Genomic DNA, 23,002 nt, shown 5'->3' on the forward strand with positions numbered 1-23,002 from the left:
ACGTGCGCTGAGACCATTTTAAATGAGAAAAATTGCAAATGAAATTTGCACTATAACTTCTTCTAACCCTTTCCTTTCAATTAATAGCTTTATTCTTTTTCTTTTATAAATATAAGGATTGATCAAGTGTCATCAAGTTGTTGATCCAGGCACCTTTATTAAATAGCAGCAATATAAAAAGACCCTGGAACCAGGTGATCACTTTAGTGACACTGGCACGGACATCAATTAATATTATGTAAAAGAAGGCACTGCTAAACCTTTCCTATATTTTTATCAAGAAAACCATATCGATAGAAAATATGAAATGTATTGACTGCTTTTCAAAACAAAATTTTGAATTCGGCTTACAAAGATGTCAATTTTAATATTAACAATTTCAATCTCAGTAGCAAAAAATAATTACATATAAACATAACAAACATACATATAAAGTTTCAGATATGTTGATGATGGCCACCAATTTGAAAAGAATTCTGTTTAATGCCTAACACATATCTTACTTCCATTAGGAACAGAACAGAATCAATATCACCTTCTGACCAATATAACATTGTATGTATGTACAATATTGTATAATAAATACAATATTTAACATGTTTGTTTAGTTCATGTTCAAATATTGCCAGAAGACCTCATGGCCATACCCTTACAACTCTCTTGCCTTACCTCTGCATGAATCTATCTGGATGTAGCAAAATGGCATTGTCAGCATTGAGGAATTTGCTACTCTAGGTTTAAAGAAAGTCAGCACGTTAGCAACAAAACCTGCTGAGCTGTTCCCTCAGTGGCTAACTCATGCTAGTGGATGATTAGCCTATAAGGAACTTTTACATTGAAAGGCCTCAAGCAGCAGAATGCATTACAGAAATTTCAATGAAATTCTCCAATGATTTTGATGGAACTGAAGCACAACCAACCTTTTCTGCCTTAGGTTTCTTTATTTGTTTTGCAAATGGGGTGCATTTTCCCTACTCAAAATATTCATTTCCAAGACAACCTCATGAGGCCTGGCTTTTTTGATAATAATGTAAGTACATTATTTTGGAGTCACCAAAACTGTACCTATTACAAGAGAGAACTTTCCCCCATTCTGACAAGGCAGACTAATTAGATTTGTCTTTATGGATCCATTTCATCAATACCCGAGATGAGCTATATCCAATGAAGAGACAAATGAAAATACTGTGAAATGCTGTAGTTGTTTCCCGCCCCCCAATTATCCATAAACCCAGGGGAGGGGTTGGAATAAAAAGATCAGTGCGTACCTCAAAGTCATTTGCTTTATTGTAGTGCATGTTGAGGGCTCTGTACAGCTCACAGTCTCTGGTTATAGACAGCTCTTCAGTGCTTGTTACACCATCATTGATGGCTTGACGTGCATACTTCTCCATCTGAATGTAGTAGAACTCACGGAAATTGCTAAACCACTTGATGAGCTGAGAAGTAATACATCTGTTGAACTGTTAAAGTGTAAAGAGTACAAAGGATTAGATCATTGACATTTCCTCCTTTTCCTCCCCACAGCATTCTTACATCCCTTCCTCTTCCCTACCCTCACAAAGCTCATCTTCAAAAGCTTTTAAACCTGAGGGATAAGGAGATACAAGAGGTTGAGTCAGATGATATAAAAATATTGCACCAAACTTTTAAATAGCAAAATACTCTTTGAGTCTCATTCCTGAAGTTGCTATCCAATGCACTACTGTCCTACTAGACACAGCATCAGGCATGGAAAATATTTCAAGATTTCTAGGCACCACTATCAAGATTCTGGCACTTAACCTAGCAGGTGCCTTGGATTTTCAAGCTTTGTACAATAGCCAAAGCATCACTATCAATAGTAAATTAATACAAGATCCTATTGAGGACATTTATGGAATGATGTACAGGGAAAAGTGGAAAGCATGAGTTGTCTATTATGTCATATTTTTATGGATCCCCAATTAATAAGAGTTGAACATTGTACAAGATTATAGATTCTGATTTTGAAAGTTAAATGATGTATATGTAAGGCAGAACAGAGAACATATTTTTCTGATTAAAGTAATTTGGGGAACATGTCCTTCTGCATATAAAATTTAAATTTTTTTAGCTCAGTAATGCATCACCTTAACTCATAGGGAATAAAAGTAACATGAAAAATGTTGGTATCTTTCAGGATGAGTTTTCTTACTATTTCCTATGACCTTTGAACTGAAGATGTCATTTAGGCTATGCTGCAGCTGATACCCTCTTATTGACAGCCTCTTCTATGTGTAAAGGACAGATGCAACTCAACCTGCCAAGTTAAAGCCAATAAATCCATAGCTATATATCAGGCAAGCTGATATACTATCCCCTGCCTTTTGTCATCACAGGCATTCACTTCCCCTGGCCCCCAGAAAGAGATGTGCATTAATCAAAAATCAACAAAGAACACTTATCAAATGCTGGCCATGAGGACATCCAGGCCTCCAACAAGATGACAGCTAAAGTGTGCATTGGGGCTGTAATTACTACACAGAAAGTTGTTTCCATGCTAGCAAAGATAATAAACGAATGAAAATTTATGGCAGAGAATCTAAGCAACAAGGAAACAGAAGCAGGGAGACTGGTGTTTCTCCCAAAAGGCCAACTTGCATCATAATTGCCATGCAGTTGCAAGGGTCCTTACAGATAATTGACCAGAAAATGATTAAGTCATCATCAAATCGCTTCTGCTTGCAAGAGTTCAAACATGTACTTAACCTATCCAAGAATTATATTTTCACTGTGTGTCTGCTCTGTCTCTATTCAGCCCTTGCGGGGAACCTGATTAAAAAGACAACTGAAGGACCCCTGTTATCTGATCTTCTGGTTACCGATTTCAATAGAACTTAAACCCATTACGATTTGCTGAACTTGGAGTTCTTTCCATTTTATCTCAGTAGTAAAATACATTGTCCAAATTTCCAGACACTGAGATAAGGACTACAGGCCCCTGTGACAGCTTACTGTTCCTTTTTAATTCTTTTAGAATAAGAAACAAAACATTACAAAATGATAGCAGAGTGTGCACTGGGGAATGAAAATTGCTTTGACATGGAGATTAGACTCTTGCATTGTTACAAGACATTGTCTCATATGGACAAGAGTTCTGGAGAGAAGAAAAATAGAAAGAGGTCTCTCCCCCCCTCCCCGAATGGTTGTGAATGTGGATAGCAAAAAAAAAAAAAAAGTAGGTACACACATGTCATTATTTAGCAACAGGATACAAAGGGAGATTTAATATTTAGCGTTGAGACATGAAAATGGGGAGGGGGAAGAACTAAAAACAATAGAAACATAACACATGGAGCAATTACATATATAACTACTGAAGAAACAAAGAAAATAATATAAAAACATCTGAAAGATAAGTTAACACAAATGCATGTGGAAGATAGACAGACAGACACACACATACGTAGACAAACATGCACACATACATACACCTCTGGCCTTGCCTCAAAATTTTAATAAAGATACATTAGGCTTCTTTAAATTGCCCAACTTTAAAGAGTTAATTATTTCATGACAATCCCCCCCCCTTCTGCAGCAGAGTACAAGAAAGGGATCAATTGTTCTATAAAAGAAAAGCTCTGTAGTGCGTTAATGTGTTACTGCAAAAACTAATCGCTACAATAAAGAGTCTGTGCTTCCACAGTGTAAGAGTCTCTGTGACTTTGATTAATGCTTCCCACGGGATACCTCAGCCTCAATATGGGCTGAAGAAACTTCCTAAATATTCAATGAGCATGGTCAAAAGATGTATAAAACAAATCAATCTGACACCTTAAGCTGGCTAGGCAGCAGTTGACTCAAGGGGTGGAAGGAATGAGATACATCATTTAACATGCTGAGTTGGAAAGCCTGGAAGCTCCCGTTCTTCAAAGCTAAAATGACACTGAATCTGTTGTATTTAGCAGTCTAAGAATTATTAGTTTACACGTTAAAATCGGCACCAAGTGGAGCGAAAGAACTGGATACAGCTGGTATTTCTTTTTACAATACCAATTAAGAAGGACGTTTTCGCCTCAAGTTAAAAACGGTGGTTGCATCTTATTCAGCCCTATTTAATTTAGCTCTTTAATTTAAAATAAGAAAAAAGTCACAGTGCATCATGACTCAAAAAATATTTCTCAGAATTCTAAGTGCAATTGATTACCTGAAACAATTTGAATTTATTTTCAAATAAATGTGTTGGGCTTATTTTTACGGGAAATACTCCATTATTTCATAACGTTTGTTAAATTAGCTTTGATTTAAAGTAAGTCGCTTTAAGCATAGGACCTACATAGACCAGCACATGGCATTGAACTGGACTTCGTACATTTATTGTGCAACATATTAGGATAAATTGCAGTGTGTGGGCTGTGCTCCAAAGAGCCCTTGTATATTTTCCAAGCATTTGGTTCCAACTCAAGCTCATGTTGTATGAGAAATGACCTGAAAAAATTCTCTGATTTTTTGGAATGAATTTTTAATGGGTTTTGACAGCAATGTTTGATGGTGAGTTCCTACATATGGAAAGCCAGTCCATGACTTCCTGGAACTCTACCCACGAACTGCAAAAACCAACCGACCCATCTACCCAACACCCCAACTCCTAGCCACAATTGATGATAAATCATTTTCATGTTCTGCTGCAATATATTGTTAGCAATTTTTAACTCCTTTCCTATTAACTTTTAAAGGGATCCCAATAAATCAATAATTCCCAATAATTCAAGGACTAATTGCACCACATTAATGCAAATATTTTGTCTGACATAAAAACTTGGTTTTATAGCCCAAGATATGCTGCTTCCTCAGGCAGAGAAGCAAATGACACAACATAAGATATATGTAACCCAAAGCTAGTTTTTCACCTTAGGCATTTATTTCCCTCTCTGAATATAAAAATGTAATAATAAATAATGAATTAAATGCTTAACACTTTTCTGTCATTTCAAAATAACTTCAGATCATCTCCTCAAAATGGTTATATAATTCTGGCTAATAGTAAGATCAGACCTTATATGGTTAAAGGGACTTCTCTAATGTAACCTAATTTTTGTCCTCTTTTTCTTTACATGTGATACTTACATTGATGGTTAAATTTATATTGAGCTTCTGCTCTCACAACTAACTATCCATGTATCTGACAAATTGTACTTATATTGCTGTACTAGCAAGGAGCTCAGTAGTTCTAAAACTCAGCTGCAAAATCTTGCTACAGAAAATTTTACTATATAAGATTAACAAAATGTGATCTTATGTCTTTTAGTTGGTTATTCTTGCATGAAGGCAATGTTCACAACCACATCACATATCCTAGAACAGATAGTGACAGTTTGCTGAAATAATGATTAGTGCATCATATATATTTCTCAATATGGTGCCTTCCAGATGTGTTAAGGTTAAACATTTCCAGAATCACACTTGGAATTATCAGATTGTAGAGAAGTAACATATGCTACCCCAAATAATTATCTCCCAAACACTTTGTGTGGAAATTATGATTTATTTCCTTATCATTAGACATAAGTAATAAATTATACTCTTTTGTACTGTCAATTTGCCATTAGTTTTTAAATTAACATTGTTACATATAGTTTGGATAATGAACTGATGTTAAAATTATTGGGGCATGGTATCCATTTTGGGTTTGACAGGAATTGTCTGTAGTGAATGGACAACACTGCATTAAGTTGTATCATCTGTATACGAATGGCATCATAGCATTTTATTTCCAAACAAAATAACATGGAGAGAAGCTCATCATGGAGCCCCAATCTATTTTTAGATCATATGACTTTTTTTGCCCTCATACACATGGGAAAGCCGATTCAAAAGCAATGTCAGTCCTTCAGCATTACCTAGCTTAGTTCTATGTATTGAGTGGTATGTCCAATCCTTGGAAGGTTCATTTGAATCTCAGAGCTTTGAATGAACAGGATTCAAGACCACATTATAAAGATAAAGCCTGATTTTGTTGGATTCCAGCTTCCGTATGATATCCCAGCTAGCTTGGGCAATTATGGCTGGATTTATTTATTTATACATGGAAGTAAATAATCTGGAATAATTCCTAATGAGATCTAGTAAAACTAACAAAAATCACTGCTGTTGAGGTAGGAAATTATACATATACATACACACACACACACACACACATATACATACCACCTATCTTTCTATCTTGCCTATCTAAACACAGAAACATTCACACAAACAATGAGAGATTGAGACAGAGAAGAAGAAAAAAAAAGGAAATGATGGGCACAAGATTCTACTCTGTAGATTGCCTGTATGAACCAAGAGCTAAACCCAGGTCAGTCTGAACAAATCTGCAGAGCAAATCAAAAGAGAAGCTGATTTCACTCATGAACTGTTACATAAAATAAACATCCCAAATGTATCAACCTGGAAACCCACCCTCCAACCCCACTCCCCAAGAAAAGAGGAATGTATCTAATATTTACATCTACTGGTGTGTGATGTTGCTGACCCCGAATGGCTGTTGCCTTCCACCACGGAAGCGGTTGCCTTTCTGTGGTGGGTGAATGGTCCCTATATTGGCTGTTTGTAAAGCACTTTGGGCTTCTTCTGGATGAATGATGCTATATAAATATAAGGTGGCATAACATCAAAATGTTTCATATAAACTTGGCAACATTGTAAGAAGACTGAGTTCGCTTGTCACATGCTGAAAAAAAAACAGGCACTAAACACTAGTGAAATGCTTCTGTGCAACTGCTGGAGTTAACATCCGCCACAAAACAACGTTAAGAGAGTCCTCATGAGGTTCTCTCAAGCCATATTGAGATCAAGCTGTAGCGATGGCTTGAAATCTCCACAGAGATCCTTTGCATTGTTACATTGCAGATAATATTTCCACAGAAGCATTGCTTTTCTTCAGTTTGTTGCACAGTTCAGAGACAATCATCAGGTGTGGGTTAAGTCAGCGTTTTCCAACCTTAGGAACTTGAAGATGCGTGGACTTCAACTCCCAGAATTCCCCAGCCAGCATAGCTGGCTGGGGAATTCTGGGAGTTGAAGTCCACGCATCTTCAAGTTCCTAAGGTTGGGAAACGCTGGGTTAAGTATATAGAACAAAACATTTTTAAGAGGCTTGAATGGCCAAATGTGGAGTGGTCACTGACCACCCTAGACACATTCATCCTTTACACCTTCACTGTTAGGTTTCATTTTCTGATCAAACAGCTTTTCAAAGTATTATCACAGTCTGCTAAATCAGTTTCTCCAGAAACTCTCATCGGACAGAATAGATTAACTCTATGTACCATGCAAACAAACAAACAAACAAAAAAAACAAACCATACATTAATCTAGCACAAAGAATGATATTAACAAGACCAGGACAGTAATGGTTAAATTAAGCACAATTTTAGTTACATTAAATACAGCACTGAAGTTTAGTTTTTTTAAACCAATTAATAAAATATGAAGGCTAATAAAAAGTGGGGAAAACATACTAAAACACCTGTTTTATTTTAGAGTGGCACATAAAGAGAAAACCATAAACCTGCTCTATTATAGATAGAAGCAGGCCATTCTTAATCAAAAGTACAAATCCAGATTTGCTAGCCTCTGGAGTTGGGAAGAGAGTTAAATATGCAGAGCATTTCGGAGAGAAAGGGACAGGATAAGAGGAAATTGAACACAGCAAATTTAAACTAATATGATGTTTATTTTTAAAGGTTTTCAAAATGATACCACGTATGTCATTATAATAATTGGAACCCAAACTAGTTTTTTTTAAAGATGATTAACACACAAAAAAATCAAGTTGATGTGAAGAAACAATTACTTTAGAAAAAAAAATCAGGAGGTCCTAATATTCTTAGAATGAGGGGAGGATGCAGCTGTACGTCGACAGCTTTCATATTCTCATTTGAATAATGTGGCCTGAATCTGTCAGTTTATTCATCCTCCTTATGTTCAGTGTACTCTGCATCAACAACAAATTAAGTTGTAAATAAGAGACAATCATCACTTTTGTTTTTAAGCAACTACTGCATGGAGAATTTCAATGTTGCGTTCCTTTTTTTGATGGAAGAAAAAGGGATCTCCATAGTGGGCACTAATGTAAGCAGAATATTAGAAACATGCCTGCAACAGAACAATTAAAGGAGAATTTTAAATCTGTTCTCCAAAATGCCCTTAGATAGTAAGCTAATGCCACCAGCAGAAATTTACAGATACAAAACTGTGCCATTCAGCATTTGATTTTTTTATCTCCATGTCACAGATGAAGACAGAGAGAAACATTAGAAAGTACAATTAATAAAGTCATATGTAACTCAAAGCAAGGAAGGAAGGAAGGAAGGAAGGAAGGAAGGAAGGAAGGAAGGAAGGAAGGAAGGAAGGAAGGAAGGAAGAAAGAAAGGAAGGAAGGAAGGAAGGAAGGATATAAAACTTTGTCAGCATATTTTATTAGCAGAATTAAATGAAAATTAATAGGCATTCAAGAATTTCAAAGATGTGATCAAGACCAGGGAAGAGAATAAACATTAAAATAGCATTTCCTACCTTTACATCTGAGAAGTAGGTTTTCAGCATATTGGAACTTGGGTACCGAGTATAAAAGAACATAAGCTTGGCCTTTTTTAAGTGATTTGGTGACAGACCTTCCTGCATGTAGGACAAAATGAGTTAAGGAAAAATATTTGGTTTGAATGACAGCTCTCAATATTAAGGGCTAACAAAATTCTCTTGGAATAATTTTATTTCTAATAATTAGTATTCAGTTAATATAATATGCAATTACTTAGGAAAGGGAAAATTATGAATCTGAGTCTACAATATAACTTAGAGATCTCAAGTGGCACAATTCCTTGAGCATATTGGTAGTTCCTATTCAACACAGTAAAATATGGATAAGATTTCTCCTTCTTGTTGGGAAGAAGAAATGGTGGAAGAATTATTTCAAGTGTGCAATTTGCAAACATGTATGTTCATTTGCTGCTAGGAAAACAAATATGTAAATATGTGCATGTATTTTTTTTTTCTTTCCTTATGCACTTTCTTCTAGCGATACACCAAAGTATATGGGGTCACTTAACCTATTTTCTGAACATTGTTACCTTTCAGGTTTGCAAACTGAACAACCAAAAGTGTTCCCAGAGGAATATGGAGCTAACTATAACAATCCAGACATTCTGGTGCTCCTCCCCCCACACCTTATTGCTTCTTGGCACTCTTTTGTGTACCCTGTGCTAGGGCAGTTTTGGTCACATCTGTGAAGCAGGCTGGCCCTGCCATTTCCTCTGTAAATTAATGGCTTTATAATGTATCAGAAATGAAGAAGCACATGACAAAAGTCAACATGGCCCCACAAGGTCAATTAAGATAGCTCCCAGTAGCTTCTTGGAAGACTGTCTCCTTAAAGACAGTCAGTATGCACATATAAATATGTCATTTATTAAATAGCACACTGCAAGGCAGGGAAAGGCCAAATAAATTCAAAGTGATCCAGAAATTGAAGCACTTTCACTAACAACATGGTGAAAAAATATTAAAAGGCAATATTTGTCACGTTCCCTGATACAATTTACAGTGCGCCGCAGTTAACTTTTTATTGTTTTTAGGTTGTTAGTTTGGATCAATCTTTTTTCAAACAAAGCAGTAGCTTGTAGAATTTTTGAAACATGGAGTAGATGCAAATTGTATTTGTTTGTTCTGTCTGCATATGGCTTAATTTTAATTTTCCAATGATACAAAAAAAATAAACTCCAAAACAATCATTTAAGGTTGCTGGTTTGCATAAGCACACTGCAGAGCATGCTCAAAAATTGCAAAAAAAATATATAACTTATGATGGACATACATTTTGTGCCAGAAGAAAAGTTTAAAGGACTTCAATTAGCTTGATGGGGAAAATTAAAGGAGTGTTAATGCCTTCATGCCAACTCTCAAAATGTACATATAAAATAACAGTGGCAAGCTATCACCACCTGCATAGCAATACAAGTTATGAACAAATAAAAAGTTTTCCAATAGAATTCATTTTATTACACAACTGCACTGACGGGAAGGGGAATTTATTCACACACATGCAAATATTCACGGGATGGGTATATTTGTACCCTTAAATAACAGTTAATTGTGAGGCAGTTAACCTTGGAAATCATTTGTTTGATCTTCCGAAGCAGATCCATTTTAGTAAATGACAAGCACACAAGAAAACGAATGCTTTCTCACATGGGTCTCATTCATTTTAATAATCTTTGCTAGTAGAGGTTCCTAGCTAAGTAATGGCTGTTGTTATTGTTTCATTATTTTGTTTGTATCTTGTTTCTCCTGAAAAGAACTCAGCTTGATCTGTAGGTTACTTTCCATATATCCTCAAAACAGCCTAATAGAACAGATTAAACAGAAGGATGGTAGTTTGGTTCAAAATCAGTTATGCATTTTATTGACCACATGGGTATCGGAACCCAGATATTTCAATATTCGAGTCATAAACATATCTAAGTTCTTTTAATGCTATGGAATTAAGATTCTGCAAAATAGATGTTATGAGCAAATTCCAAATTTTTCAGCGTTTTTTGCTCTTTCAAAGCTTGCCCAGCACTTTTAATGCAATCTTATTTTGCTTTTCTTTGTTTTTCAAAATACTTCGTTTCAGAGATGACATTATTGCTAAAAAGCCTCACTAATAGCAACTATTAAAAATAGATAGCAAAACATTTAAAGGCCAATAGTGAGATGACCCTTTACTAAAACTGAGTTGACCAATTGGTTAATTTTCCTTTTAAGTGCTTGTGCTGAAAAGCAACCGTTCTTCCAAGAAAGCACTGCCTGTTTCCAGGATACTTACACACGCACAATGAGTCATGATGGAATAGATTCAGTAAACATACAGCTGTACCGAACACGAGCTAAGCTCCATTCAAGGCCAGGAAAGAAAATGAGCACAAATAAATATTAAGGAGGTAAGGGGAGGGGAGGAGAGAGAGAAAAGAGGTGGGAAGGCAGGGAGGACAAAAAAGCCAAGAGAAGGCAAACACGCTTTGCCCCAACAGCTGATGTTGCTTGCCTCCGTACTCTGCCATAGCTTTGTGAAGACAGATGACATTCAATTGTATGTCTAATGCAAAAGACAGTAACTGCTGAAACCTGAACCAGCTGCCAGGTGTAAAAAAAAGGGGGGGAGGGGTAAAGAAAAGAAAAGATGATAAATCCATAAATTAATGAAAGACATCTGCTCAGGAACATAAAAGATCAGAGGAGCCGTGTACTGCAGCTGAACTAAAACAGTGTTCAAACAACCTGAGAATCTGATTGTTATATATTTACAAAGCATCATGTATTTCTGTGTAGAACAGCAGCAGCAACAGCAGCAGAAAGCGAGATGTGAGGAACAAGCAAAAAGAAAAATTAAAAGAAATATATATATATATATATATATATATATGTATGTATGTATGTATGTATGTATGTATATATATATGAGAGGCAATATTTTTTTCTCTGGCTGGAAGCTTCCTTGTCAGAACTGTTACAAGAACAGATCTTTATTTTTATCCCCTTTAAAATTTTATTCTCTTTAAAATCCTCTCAAAGGTTACCTGTAAAATACACACACACACACACAAACACACACACTATATATGTGTGTGTGTGTGTGTGTGTGTGTGTGTGTGTAAATTTTTTGGATTGCTAACAAAGAATTAAATTGTTAGCAATCCAAAAAATTTACACAAATAATGAGTTGCCACAGTTGTGACTACAGCCTGTGGATGGCCTTAGGTTAGACTGATACAGGCAATAAGATTTAGCCCGTATTTGGGCCTTGCAAGGTATTCTAAAATACTTAACAAATTCTCTCTCTATATCTATCTATCTATCTATCTATCTATCTATCTATCTATCTATCTATCTATCTATCTATCTATTGTGTGTGTGTGTGTGTTAAATGCTTGTTAATATATATATATATATATATATATATATATATATATATATATATATATATATATATATATATATGTGTGTGTGTGTGTGTGTGTGTGTGTGTGTGTGTGTGTGTGTGTGTGTAAATTACTAACAAAGAATTAAAGGGAAACTGAGATGCATTTCTGACTCCTTAGTCGTCCTCAGTCAGCTATACCCTTCTGAGATTCGAACCTGGGCTGATTGCATACAAGGCAGTGTTATTTGCAATCAGCCCAGGTTCGAATCTCAGAAGGGTATAGCTGACTGAGGACGACTAAGGAGTCAGAAATGCATCTCAGTTTCCCTTTAATTCTTTGTTAGTAATTTACACAAATATATGAATTGTCCGGTGTGACTACTGCCTGTTTGATGGCCTTCAAGATAGGCTGAAAACAGGAAATAAAGATTTGCCCCGTAATCTAAATAGTTAACATTTGAAACATATATATATATATATATATATATATATATATATATATATATATATATATATATATATATATATACACATACACATATACATGTATATATATACATATATACATATACATATACATATACATATACATATACATATACATATACATATATATATTAGGAGCAGATAGGTGCATTCCAATATGTATTATCTGCTTTAATCAATGCATGTCCAAATTTATAGACATTGTGTTTGTATTTAGGATTAGAATTAATAATATACTGAAAAAAGCTTCTGTTCATTTAATCAAAGTGCATTGGATGATGTACAGGTAGTCCTCGACTTACAGCAGTTCAATTAGTGACTGTTCAAAGTTACAAGGGCAATGAAAAAAATGACTGATGACTATTTTTCACATTTCTGACCATTGCAGCATCCCCACGGTTACGTGATTTACATTCAGATGCTTGACAACTGGCCCACATTTATGACGATTGCAATATCCCGGAGTCATGTGATCCCCTTTTGCGACCTTCTGACAAGCAAAGTCAATGGGGAAGACAGATTAATTTAACAACCGTGTTACTAATTTAACAACTGCAGTGATTCACTTAAGAAATGTGATGAGAAAAGTCATAAAATGGGGCAAAACTCATTTAAAATTTTCTTACTTAACAACATACATTTTGGGCTCAATTGTAGTTGCAAGTTGAGGACTATCTGTATAGTAGCCATGCATTTACTGAAAGTGATTTTATTTTCCTCTGAAAAAGTTCTGATCAAAGCATTGCCATTTGTTAAACTTTGTTTTTTCATAGTGCTTCTTAATGCAGTCTCATCTTGCTGAGGAATTATCTGCCTGACTTTCAAAGTTTTTCAATGTTATAAAACTACTTTCTAGAAAGGAAAAGATTACAGTCTTTACATGGGGAGAAAAATAGATGTATTACAGCAACAAAACTACACCCACAATCTACTGTTGTGGCTTAATATTCTGTATGCAAATGCCCTGAGGCTGAACAAGGCTACTTTTCTTGAGATGCAAAGAGGGTGCCTGACAAGGAAGATCATGTTGTAAAACAACTAGCTGTCTGTTTCTTTGGCAATTTGAATAAAAACTTCAGTATTTGATTAAACATATTTAGCTTGCAAAGATGCACAATGCATTCATGAAGCGGGCAGGAACTGTGGTGCAGGTGCAGGTTCATCTCTCTGTCTTGTTTAATGTGGCATACATAAAGCTAACTCTCTTCCTTCACTTAAAAAAAAATAAGATAATGGTTAAAAAAATTACAGTAAAAGCAAGGTATACCAGGAAGGGCTCTTGCTCCCCAAACTTTGCTTTGCATGCTTGGCTTCCATTCTTATCCTGGGTACCTTCTCCAAGGACATGTGTGGTTTTCTGTTCCAAAGGGAAGAACTGCTATTCTTAAGAAAAACTCTTGATATATAAATGCATGCATATACAAATAAGTATGCATGAACACACACACGTACCATGTAAAGCAGAGAGGAACAAAGCAAAAAGCCTCACATCTGTCCTATCTGCTTCACCCCCCACCCCCCATGAAGTCTAAATAAGCCAAACAAATGGGCAGTTGTCATAAAATAAAATAGTTTCATATTTTAGAAATAATTTCAACGTCGTTGGAAATAGAGTGCTTTTAAATATACGTTTGCAGCCCTTACTACAAGAGAAATCTGCAAGATTACCTGAGGAATAAGATTGTGAGCTGCATCATATTTTTTTTTAAAAAAATTGCTATAACACTTTTACCAAAAGTTCTAGGACGTTCCTACAACTTTTGGTAGATATATGGAAGATTTAAATTTATGCTAAGGGCCCGGATGAGAAATACATGAGAGTCCTATGCATTTACTCTTGTCAAATTTCAGAGATAACTAAAGAAAGCTTTTTTAAAAATGTATTTAAAAATGAGGACCCAGATTGTTGGGGGCAATTAAGCTGACTTTGTAATAATGCCGCTTGGGGTGTGTGTGAAAGCCCTAATAAGCAGGCATATACATAGATTGAAGGCTACTGCTAAGCTTGTAAGCCGCCCTGAGTCTTCGGAGAAAGGCGGGATATAAATGGAATTAAAATAAAAAAAATAAAAATAAAAAAAAATATTCAAGCCAGCAGAATTCAAAATCAAACCAGTCCTTCACTAAGTAGTTGGATCTGCTTGGTATTTCATAACATCATGTTTTGGCAATTCCAGATGAATAATATAGACAGGTGATTATTAATGTCCTTATGTTGCATGTTTATTTGCAGAAATATGGGGTATTAATTTTAATACCAAATTGTCAAAGTGCCTTTAATTATAGCCTTCTGGGACAATTGGTATCCCCCTCTGTGTGATACATCTGGGGATATGAATTCATGAGTGGTAAAGAATATGACTGTGTCTCTAACACTGCATCCTTCATACAATATAGAACTCTGAACGTGGTATAGATCAAATTTCCCCAAGGTGGATATCCTGCTAGTTTGGAAACTTCATCTTCCATTATTCCCTGATCATTGCGCCTGCTACTGAGAATTATGGAGTTGAAGTCCATACATCTGGAAAGGGCCAAGGTTGGAACAAACTGTCATAGATCATAAGACAGAATTTTGTACAAATAACAGCTTTGTTCTGAGCTCCATGATGGAAAATTAAATTTGGATTTCATAAATGATAATCTCACAGACGAAATGACAATGAGACTGTAGAATGGCTATTCTCCAAAAGTGTCATACTGAAGTAATAGTTGAATTTGAGAAATACAAAGAACAGAAAATATGTAGATGGTTGAGCAATGAATCAGAAAATCCTTAATTCAAAACTCACCTTTACCATGAGCTTACAATACTAAGTAGCCTTAAAGCATGCCATTCTCTCTTGGTCTAATCTCCTCTACTGCCCCCCCACCCCCAAATACAATGCAGAGAGTTATAATACTGATGCATTTTACTAAGTTGATATAAGGATTATTTCTACTTATATAGTGCATGTGAAGTGCTTTGGACACATGAAAGCACTAAGCAAACATTTTCTTTTTTTAAGTATTATTATAACAAAAGATAAGCTATGCAAAGTAATAAATCCAGGTATACCATGGAGAAAATTTAGGACCTATTTATATTAATACCACATTACAGAATGCAATCAAACCTGATGAAATTAAGGAAATTCTTTACTAATCAATGCAGACCCATCTATAAGAATGCAAACAGGTAAACTTAACATTTTGTATATTGGCTGCATTTTACTGGAAAGCCATTCAATATATATAAAAATAAATTCACAATCAGATTTGCAAGTTTTTCCTGTCAACTGACAGAAGTTGGAACTGAGATTATCATCACCCCTGGATCCTTGCATTTTTGATAATAAATACTACAAGGTTGTATTTATTTGGAATAACTAATAACAGTTAAGAATGACTTTTATAATTAGGCCCATATAATAACCAATTTATGTGAACATCTCATACATATACATATCTGTGGAAAAATATTCCTTGCTCCATTTTGGATTTACTGGGGTTTTGCGTATCTGCCACTCATTGTTTAACATAGATTCTTATGAGTCCTTTTTATCTAATAAGGAAATCTGAGAAAACAGATAATGCCAAACGTTGGTGCTTGTTTCATTTATTTCATAGACAAAGTCATCCATCCTGCAATTATAGTATAAAAAAATAGAATCATATTAAGTAGTGGATCTTTAACTGCAATAGCTGCAAGCAAATACTTCCAATAATTGGCAATCAATTGTTCACATTACAGTGTAAGAATACTGATTCATTCCCTCACCACAAACTGTACTAACTTAGTAATATTGAAAAGATATTCTAGGATGTATTTCTCATTTTGGGTCCTACCCAAACATGACTGTGGAATTTAGGTCTGAAGTCTTTCTTGGCCATTCCGAATATCGAATTTGTTCTTTTTTATTGATTCTCCGATAGAGCAGTTACAAAAGTAAAATAGTAGTATGTTGGGAGACTGTCTTGTTACCCAACCACTAGTGCTACAGCTTTAACCAACAGAGATAGGTTGATATTTTCTTATAAAATATCTGAGAGCAAGCACAAGTCACACTTTGTCAATGATGGCAACATTTTCAGATCCTGAGGCAACAACCATCCCCAAACTATACACTATCCCTTCCACACTTGACATCTGGTATGGGATTATTGTAGAATGTTGTTTTTGATTTCTCCCAAACTTAATGATAGCTACATGGCTTCAAAATTCCATTTTTAAGACAGCTCTCCATTGCACATGGACAGTTATCCAGAAGGTTTGGCAATGTTCAAATGAACATCATTGTTCTTTTCAGTGAGTGATGGCTTCTAGGTTGTTATGAATCCTATTTTCCTACCCAGCGCCTGCTATGGTTGAAATCATGAACACTTGACTTGGGCCAAGGTAAAGGAGGCCTGCAGTTTCTTAGAAGTTGCTCTGTTGTCTTTGTGATTACCTGGATAATTTTATGCTGGGGTCTTTGTGTAATTTTTGACAGAAAAGCCACAATTTTGAAAAATCTCAATTTTCAAATTACAAATCTGCCTGTGGATTGGTGTGGACCCAAAACTGAGATATGATTTCATAATTTTTTACAGACAGTTAGATGTTAATGATTTTTTAACAAGGTCTTCAGAATTCATTTTGAGCAAGCACTGTAGATCTTAAAATCTGTTTCTTGAGAACTTCACTGTGACAAACAGCCAAAGTTTGACAATTTTATGCAAGATGGGGCTGGCCCAAATCAGCTCTGGTTGTTTAGTGAATTAATTCTATAACTAGTCCTAATTATCCCTTAAATGAAATGGCTTAAATGAAATAGGGAATGATTTTTTTTCTCACCCTAACACAATCACATGTTGGATGACTTTGTTTATTAAATGACTCTTTTTGTTATTTGTTCACTCAAACACCATTTATATACCAGGAAGGCCCATATAAATCCCAGAAAACATTCAGTTGCAAAGATATATAGTAATTCAGAAAATCCAATGAGTGAGAATGCTTCCTCACAGAACTGTAGATCATGATCTATAGGAAGGCTTCTGATTAATAGTAGATATGCATAAGGCTCTGTATCCCAGTTCTTTTAACAACAGCTAATGAAATATCTTCCCACCTGAAGTCAAATGAAGAAAGCAGGATAACCAAGAAAAGACTTTTATGATGTCTGTGTTTTTAGTACTAGTTATACAAGTTATGAAAACAAATGTCTTAGATTTCAAACATGTTCAGGGAATACTCTGCTCTTTTATTCTTAATGTACATTTTTGGTACCTTTATTTAGATCTCAAATGTTAGTAAAAATAAAGCAGATCTGACAAGTGATTAAGTCCATTACTGCCCATTACTGCTGTAAGCACTCTAAACTATAGGTCTTGGGTTAAATATGTAGTTACTTTTGCTCTGTTAATATGTCTGAGGATTACATTTCAGAATCCAACTCTTCTATATAAGAAAGTGGGTTGGTTTTCTTGTTTAATTTTCTTCACTACCATTAAGATTGCTAATCTAACTTTTGCAGTGCCAATGTCAGCATAAGACATCTATTAAATTTTTGAATCTCCAAAGAACAGCCTGTAGAAGTGGTATTAAAGGATAATATTTCTTGTCATTCCAAGTTAAATCTTGATCAATGTGTTAATGATTAAAGGTGCCATAGACCACATTTTCCAGTGGGAATTATAAGAACACCTTAAAATAATGTATAAAGGAAAACATTTTGAATTGCATAGGATAATTTTTGTTTTGTTTTATTTTAAATCAGGATGATTTTTTGCCTTCTTAGTCTATCTATTATATACTTTTGGTATTCCCTGTTAATTAGAGTCAAGGATAGTTATCTTTGAAGTCCAGATCAGTGTAGTGCTACTTTATGAAATAAAATACATTCTGTGAATCAATCCATGCTTTGTTAAATATTCTTTTTATTATGAGAAAAGTGCCTAAACTCTTGATTCATCAGATGTCACTATGTTCTTAAGTAGTGTATCAGTACTGTTAATATTCCTTTATAATGAAGCTACATCTTCATTTAATAATGGCTTCCTTTCTAGTTGATTGAAACCAGCCACTGTATTTAATTCTCTCTCAGTTGCAATCTCAGGTTGATGAAGTTTGCTTTTATGTCAAGACTTCATGAGTCTATATTATGACTTTCTATAGAATGTTCAGATGTAACTAACATATTTAACTATATTGGAAAGTGAGTTGGATGCATAGATAGGAGTAAGCTAAAAAATGGGGGGGGGGTGTTTCCCAATCCTGAACATATTTCTTAGAAGTATGTCCCTTTCAATGGCAGAGAATTCCTTCCAATTGAACATGAAGAAATGCCAATGATACAGTATCACATATGTGTCTTCTTTTAGCATCCTTGTGATAAAAGAATTATAGCACGCACAGGGTTCTTTTTATAAAATATTATTTAAAGCTTTCACAATTGAGGACAATTTTAAGGATGGGGAAAAGAAAAAGATGTGCCTTATAAGATTAATCCAGCTGAAGTTCTATATCTAATTGTGCTCTCAAGCTTTGCCAAATGATTTGCTTTTTGTATATTAGGACAAAAGATTTTCTGTGTATGGCTGAGCAGAGGTTAACCATGCATACCCAGCAGCTGCACAAGAGCTGAGAACAGGACTTGGTGGTGGGAAGGGGGGGTGGGCAGGGAAAAGGATTTGATATAGCTTAAATGCATCAATACTTAATATCTTTATTTTGTTTGGTGTCACTTTTTTATATCCACCTGAAAAATGTATACAAGATTTTCAAATGCTTCACTCATTTATTTGGAGACAGGAAATACTGGGCTTATATTCAGACACAGTGAGATTGTTTTTAAAAAAATATAATGAAGATTACATATTGGATTTTGAATATCACCTGAAATAAGTTTGCCTTCTATTCACCATTACCATCCAAACTGCCAAAAATATTTGCAGGTTTTGAAGCATTTGTGTGGGGCATAGCGATCAATACATTGTTTCTTTCAGCTTGAAAGATTTCCTTTTCAAAAAATCTTTATTTACCCATGAAATTAGGTGAATGTCTACTCTGAAGTAAGACTTCTAGATTTCAAGGGGAACAATCGAAATACTGTAAGGGAAAATCTGGTAAATATCATATCTGCAGAGGGCCACCAGAATTTGGGAAATTATTTGAGAGCACTACAACTAATTTTGCCACTACTATATTAATGGTAGTGATGGAAAAAAGAAGAGTTTACAAAGCTGCATTAATGGAAAGCAGTGTTGCTTTTTTAAAAAAAGAAAAAGAAAAAGTTACAATACAGTATTAGGAAGCCTTGACCCCTTAATATAATATTATAGAAAATTATCTGTAGGATTTTGCAAACCACTAAATTAGCACAGGGGTTATTTAAACTTATATGGCAATGTTTGCAAATACAAGTTTTACACTATGGGACAATTTGTACAAGTAGCTGAAGCACTTACCAAGAGTACCAAGAGATTCAGTTTATTTGGATTGATATTTTGCCTTCAGGCAGGTTGAGTTTGCATGATGTTCTGCACAGGTTAATTGATCTTTGGTAGCCAATAGATTCAATAGATTAGGATGTAATTAGAACAAAAGGAATGAGGGATATTGCAACTCAAAACTCAGGGCCAAAATGTCTCTTAGGCAGCTCCCAAATTTGCTTTCTTAACAAATCGTATGAAACATACATGTTAATAGAACAAAATTTTATGGGGATAGGTATTTCCTTTCCATAAATTTCTCCTGTTTTATGGCTATGGTTTTGTTTAATATGTTATTGTTCCTGCTTCTTAAAAGCCAAAGTTATTCTGCCTCACATTGGAATTTTGTCAACCACTTTATCAAGATTAAAGTCAAGCATCATAGGAAATCTTCAGAAACTGTATCAGAAGACAAATGGATGGGATTCAGCAGTAAGCATCTTCATTTGCTACAAAACGGGAATTCTAATAAAAAATAACAGGTTAAGAACAGTGGATGTTATGCCCACTCCCAACATTAGTAGTTATTAGTACTCATTACCAAATAAACACATATCAACATGCAGAATATGGGCTATGTACTGTAAAGGATATGGCACTCCCAGAATAAGGTGAGATTTCGGAAATATCTTGAAGGTCGCCACACTCAGACTTGATGAGAGATATTGAGAGGCTTTCAGCAGTGCTAGGAGGATGTGCTGGTGAACAAGGGTGATGGTTCATATGATGTGATGACATCTTGGTCCTCAGACTTGTGGTCTCTCTTGTTAAATCTAAGGATTCTGGGGAGGCTCTGTCTTTCCCAGGGAAGGAGGCAGAAGGAGCCCCTAAGGGGTTCTGAAATGGGTACGCCATAAGGGGCAGAGGAAAGGGATGGCGAAACGAAGATGAGGTGAACCCTGTGGTGGCAGACAGTGGAGACTGATGGAGAGTAGCATGGTGGCTGCCAGGAGGTGGGACAGAGGCAGGCTGGTCTGATGAATTTTTGCGGACAACTAAGGGCAGTGCTTCTGTTTGGTCTGTGGAATTGGACAGTGGCACATTCCCAAAGGTATCTAGTGGGTTTGGAATGATGATGTCCCCAAAGCACTGGAGGCGCTGGTTTGCTGTGTGGAAGTTGTGGTTCTCTCCATTGACAGCAAATCTTGCTTGGGGGATCTGAAGAGGTGGGAAGACCTGAGGAAGTTGACGTACAGGCTTTGAAGAGAAAATCTTGACCACAGTGTCCACAACCTGAGACATGGCAGTGTTCAGTTCCTGCTTAAGCGTCTCAGCTAAGTGCTTGCCTTCTGGCTGAAAAGAGTTGGGCCCATGATCTTTTTCTTTGGGACCATCTTTTCTAGGTTTGTTTTCCACTATCTCCTGTTCTCTAATCAGAGCTCTTGCACGATCAATAAATTGCCCCGGGTCCAATTCACACATTTCATTATCTGACCTCCCCACAGAATCTCTCGCCCTAGCATCCAGTGTTTCTGAACGCAGGCTGTCTTCAGAGAGGTTACCAGCATCTTCGTCATTTTCAGAATCTGTGCTGTCATAGATTTGGTAGAACTTTTCCTGAAGCTGGCGCAGCTGTTTCTGCATGTCCTCCAGCTGCTGTTTCAGCTGTCTGCGCTCCTCTCGCTTCTGTTCTTTCCTAGCTGAAACCAGCTGCTGGAAACTCTGTTGCTGCTGTTGAGGCAGCTTTTGCTTGCGCTTATTTTCTCGGTAACTTTCTCGGGGACTCACAGATTATTTTCTCGGTAACTTTCTCGGGGACTCACAGACTGCGGAGCCATCTCTCTTTCATTTTCATTGCCCCTTAATGCCACACTTGGGGAATGGCTCATCCCTCGAATGATATTCTCAACCCGGGCACGCTTAGCTCTCAGGTGCTCGTCGCATAACCGATCCATATCAAACTGGCTCATCGTGGGTCTGCCAAATGGAGAAAGACACTCTTGGGGGCTGTCTCTTGAAGAGTTGCTGCACACATCCTCCTGATGTACTTCTGAGCCTGTGCTGGAGAGGCCACTCACTTGAAAGCTTGGCTCAGTGCCACCATTTTTGTTCATGTTATTTTTCAACAGCTGGGAAATTATAGTTGCTCCTGGAAAAGGCATCATGGCATCTTCATAGGAGTTTGCCCTCTTCAGCAGCTTGCGAAGCACATTTGACTTCTCCCCATCTGCATGCTGCACCACTGAATACTCAACATCCTGCTCAGAACCTTGGGGATTCATGGCACTAAAAAATGATGCTCTCGCCTTTGCAAAAAAGGCAGATGCTGTCCCTACCGTCCGTTTCACTCCAATGTCAACTCTTCTTCTCTTGGTCTGCCTACTTAAGAGGGCTGTGCTGTCATGGTCAGGCATCACTGAACAGTTATTGTGCCATCTTCAAAAGCTTGTCAGCTGGGCACAGCTCAAGAATCCTGGGACCCTGGCCAACAGAACAAAAGGACTGATGAATCATTTTCTTTAAATTTCTCCAAATTTCCTGACCTCAATCCTGAATCAAATGCAAAATGCATAGGCTCTGGGATTTATGGCACATTACAATTATTGCAATTTATTATGCACTCTGCTTGAAATGAAACACTTTAAATATTTCTGCTCCACTGGTTTAAGATGGATTAAGATTTTAAAAAAATAGAGGAAAGAGGAAAAACTGCTTAAGCACCAGTAATATATGGTTCTTGCACAAATGCCTAAAATAATACTGTTTATCTTTAGAAAAAAACTAAAGAATAGATTAGAAGAACACAGACACTGACAACCAATTGATTAAATTTAGGGTTTGAAATAATGTCCCAAAAGAAAATGAAAGTAAGTCTTGTTCTTAGACAAGGCAATCATATATAATTTGGGCTAAAAAATCAAATTCAGTTGCAAAACAGATTTGAGATTAAAACTAGAAACTTTCTTTAATTTTTTTAAAGGTTGTTCCAATATATATGTAAGTAAGAGCAGGTGCAGTGTACATACTTATTTTTAAATAGGTTGATACAAACCTTAGAAATCATTGTGGGAACTATTTAAGGAAGAAATTACATCTTGGTTATAAAATACATGTGATGCTGCATTTTGCAGTAAAAAATGAGTTTCGAAAACGTATCATTCCCATAGTGTCATTTTAAACATTTCAGAAAGGGATAAG

General features: G+C 35.9%; 1 protein-coding gene across 1 annotated transcript in view; it reads right to left on the minus strand.

Moving 5' to 3' along the window:
* Positions 1 to 22,218, minus strand: part of PROX1 (prospero homeobox 1) — a gene marked incomplete at both ends in the record, with an annotated part of 61,515 nt that extends 39,297 nt beyond the window's left edge. Inside the window, 5 exon segments of the mRNA XM_083348395.1 lie at positions 1,269 to 1,463; positions 8,539 to 8,640; positions 20,453 to 21,562; positions 21,565 to 21,588; positions 21,592 to 22,218. Coding sequence (XP_083204521.1) covers positions 1,269 to 1,463; positions 8,539 to 8,640; positions 20,453 to 21,562; positions 21,565 to 21,588; positions 21,592 to 22,218 — 2,058 coding nt within the window.
* Between the last annotated feature and the right edge of the window lie 784 nt (positions 22,219 to 23,002).

The sequence above is a fragment of the Vipera ursinii genome, assembly GCF_947247035.1.
Source record: "Vipera ursinii genome assembly, chromosome: 1".
In the NCBI taxonomy this organism is placed as follows: domain Eukaryota; kingdom Metazoa; phylum Chordata; class Lepidosauria; order Squamata; family Viperidae; genus Vipera; species Vipera ursinii.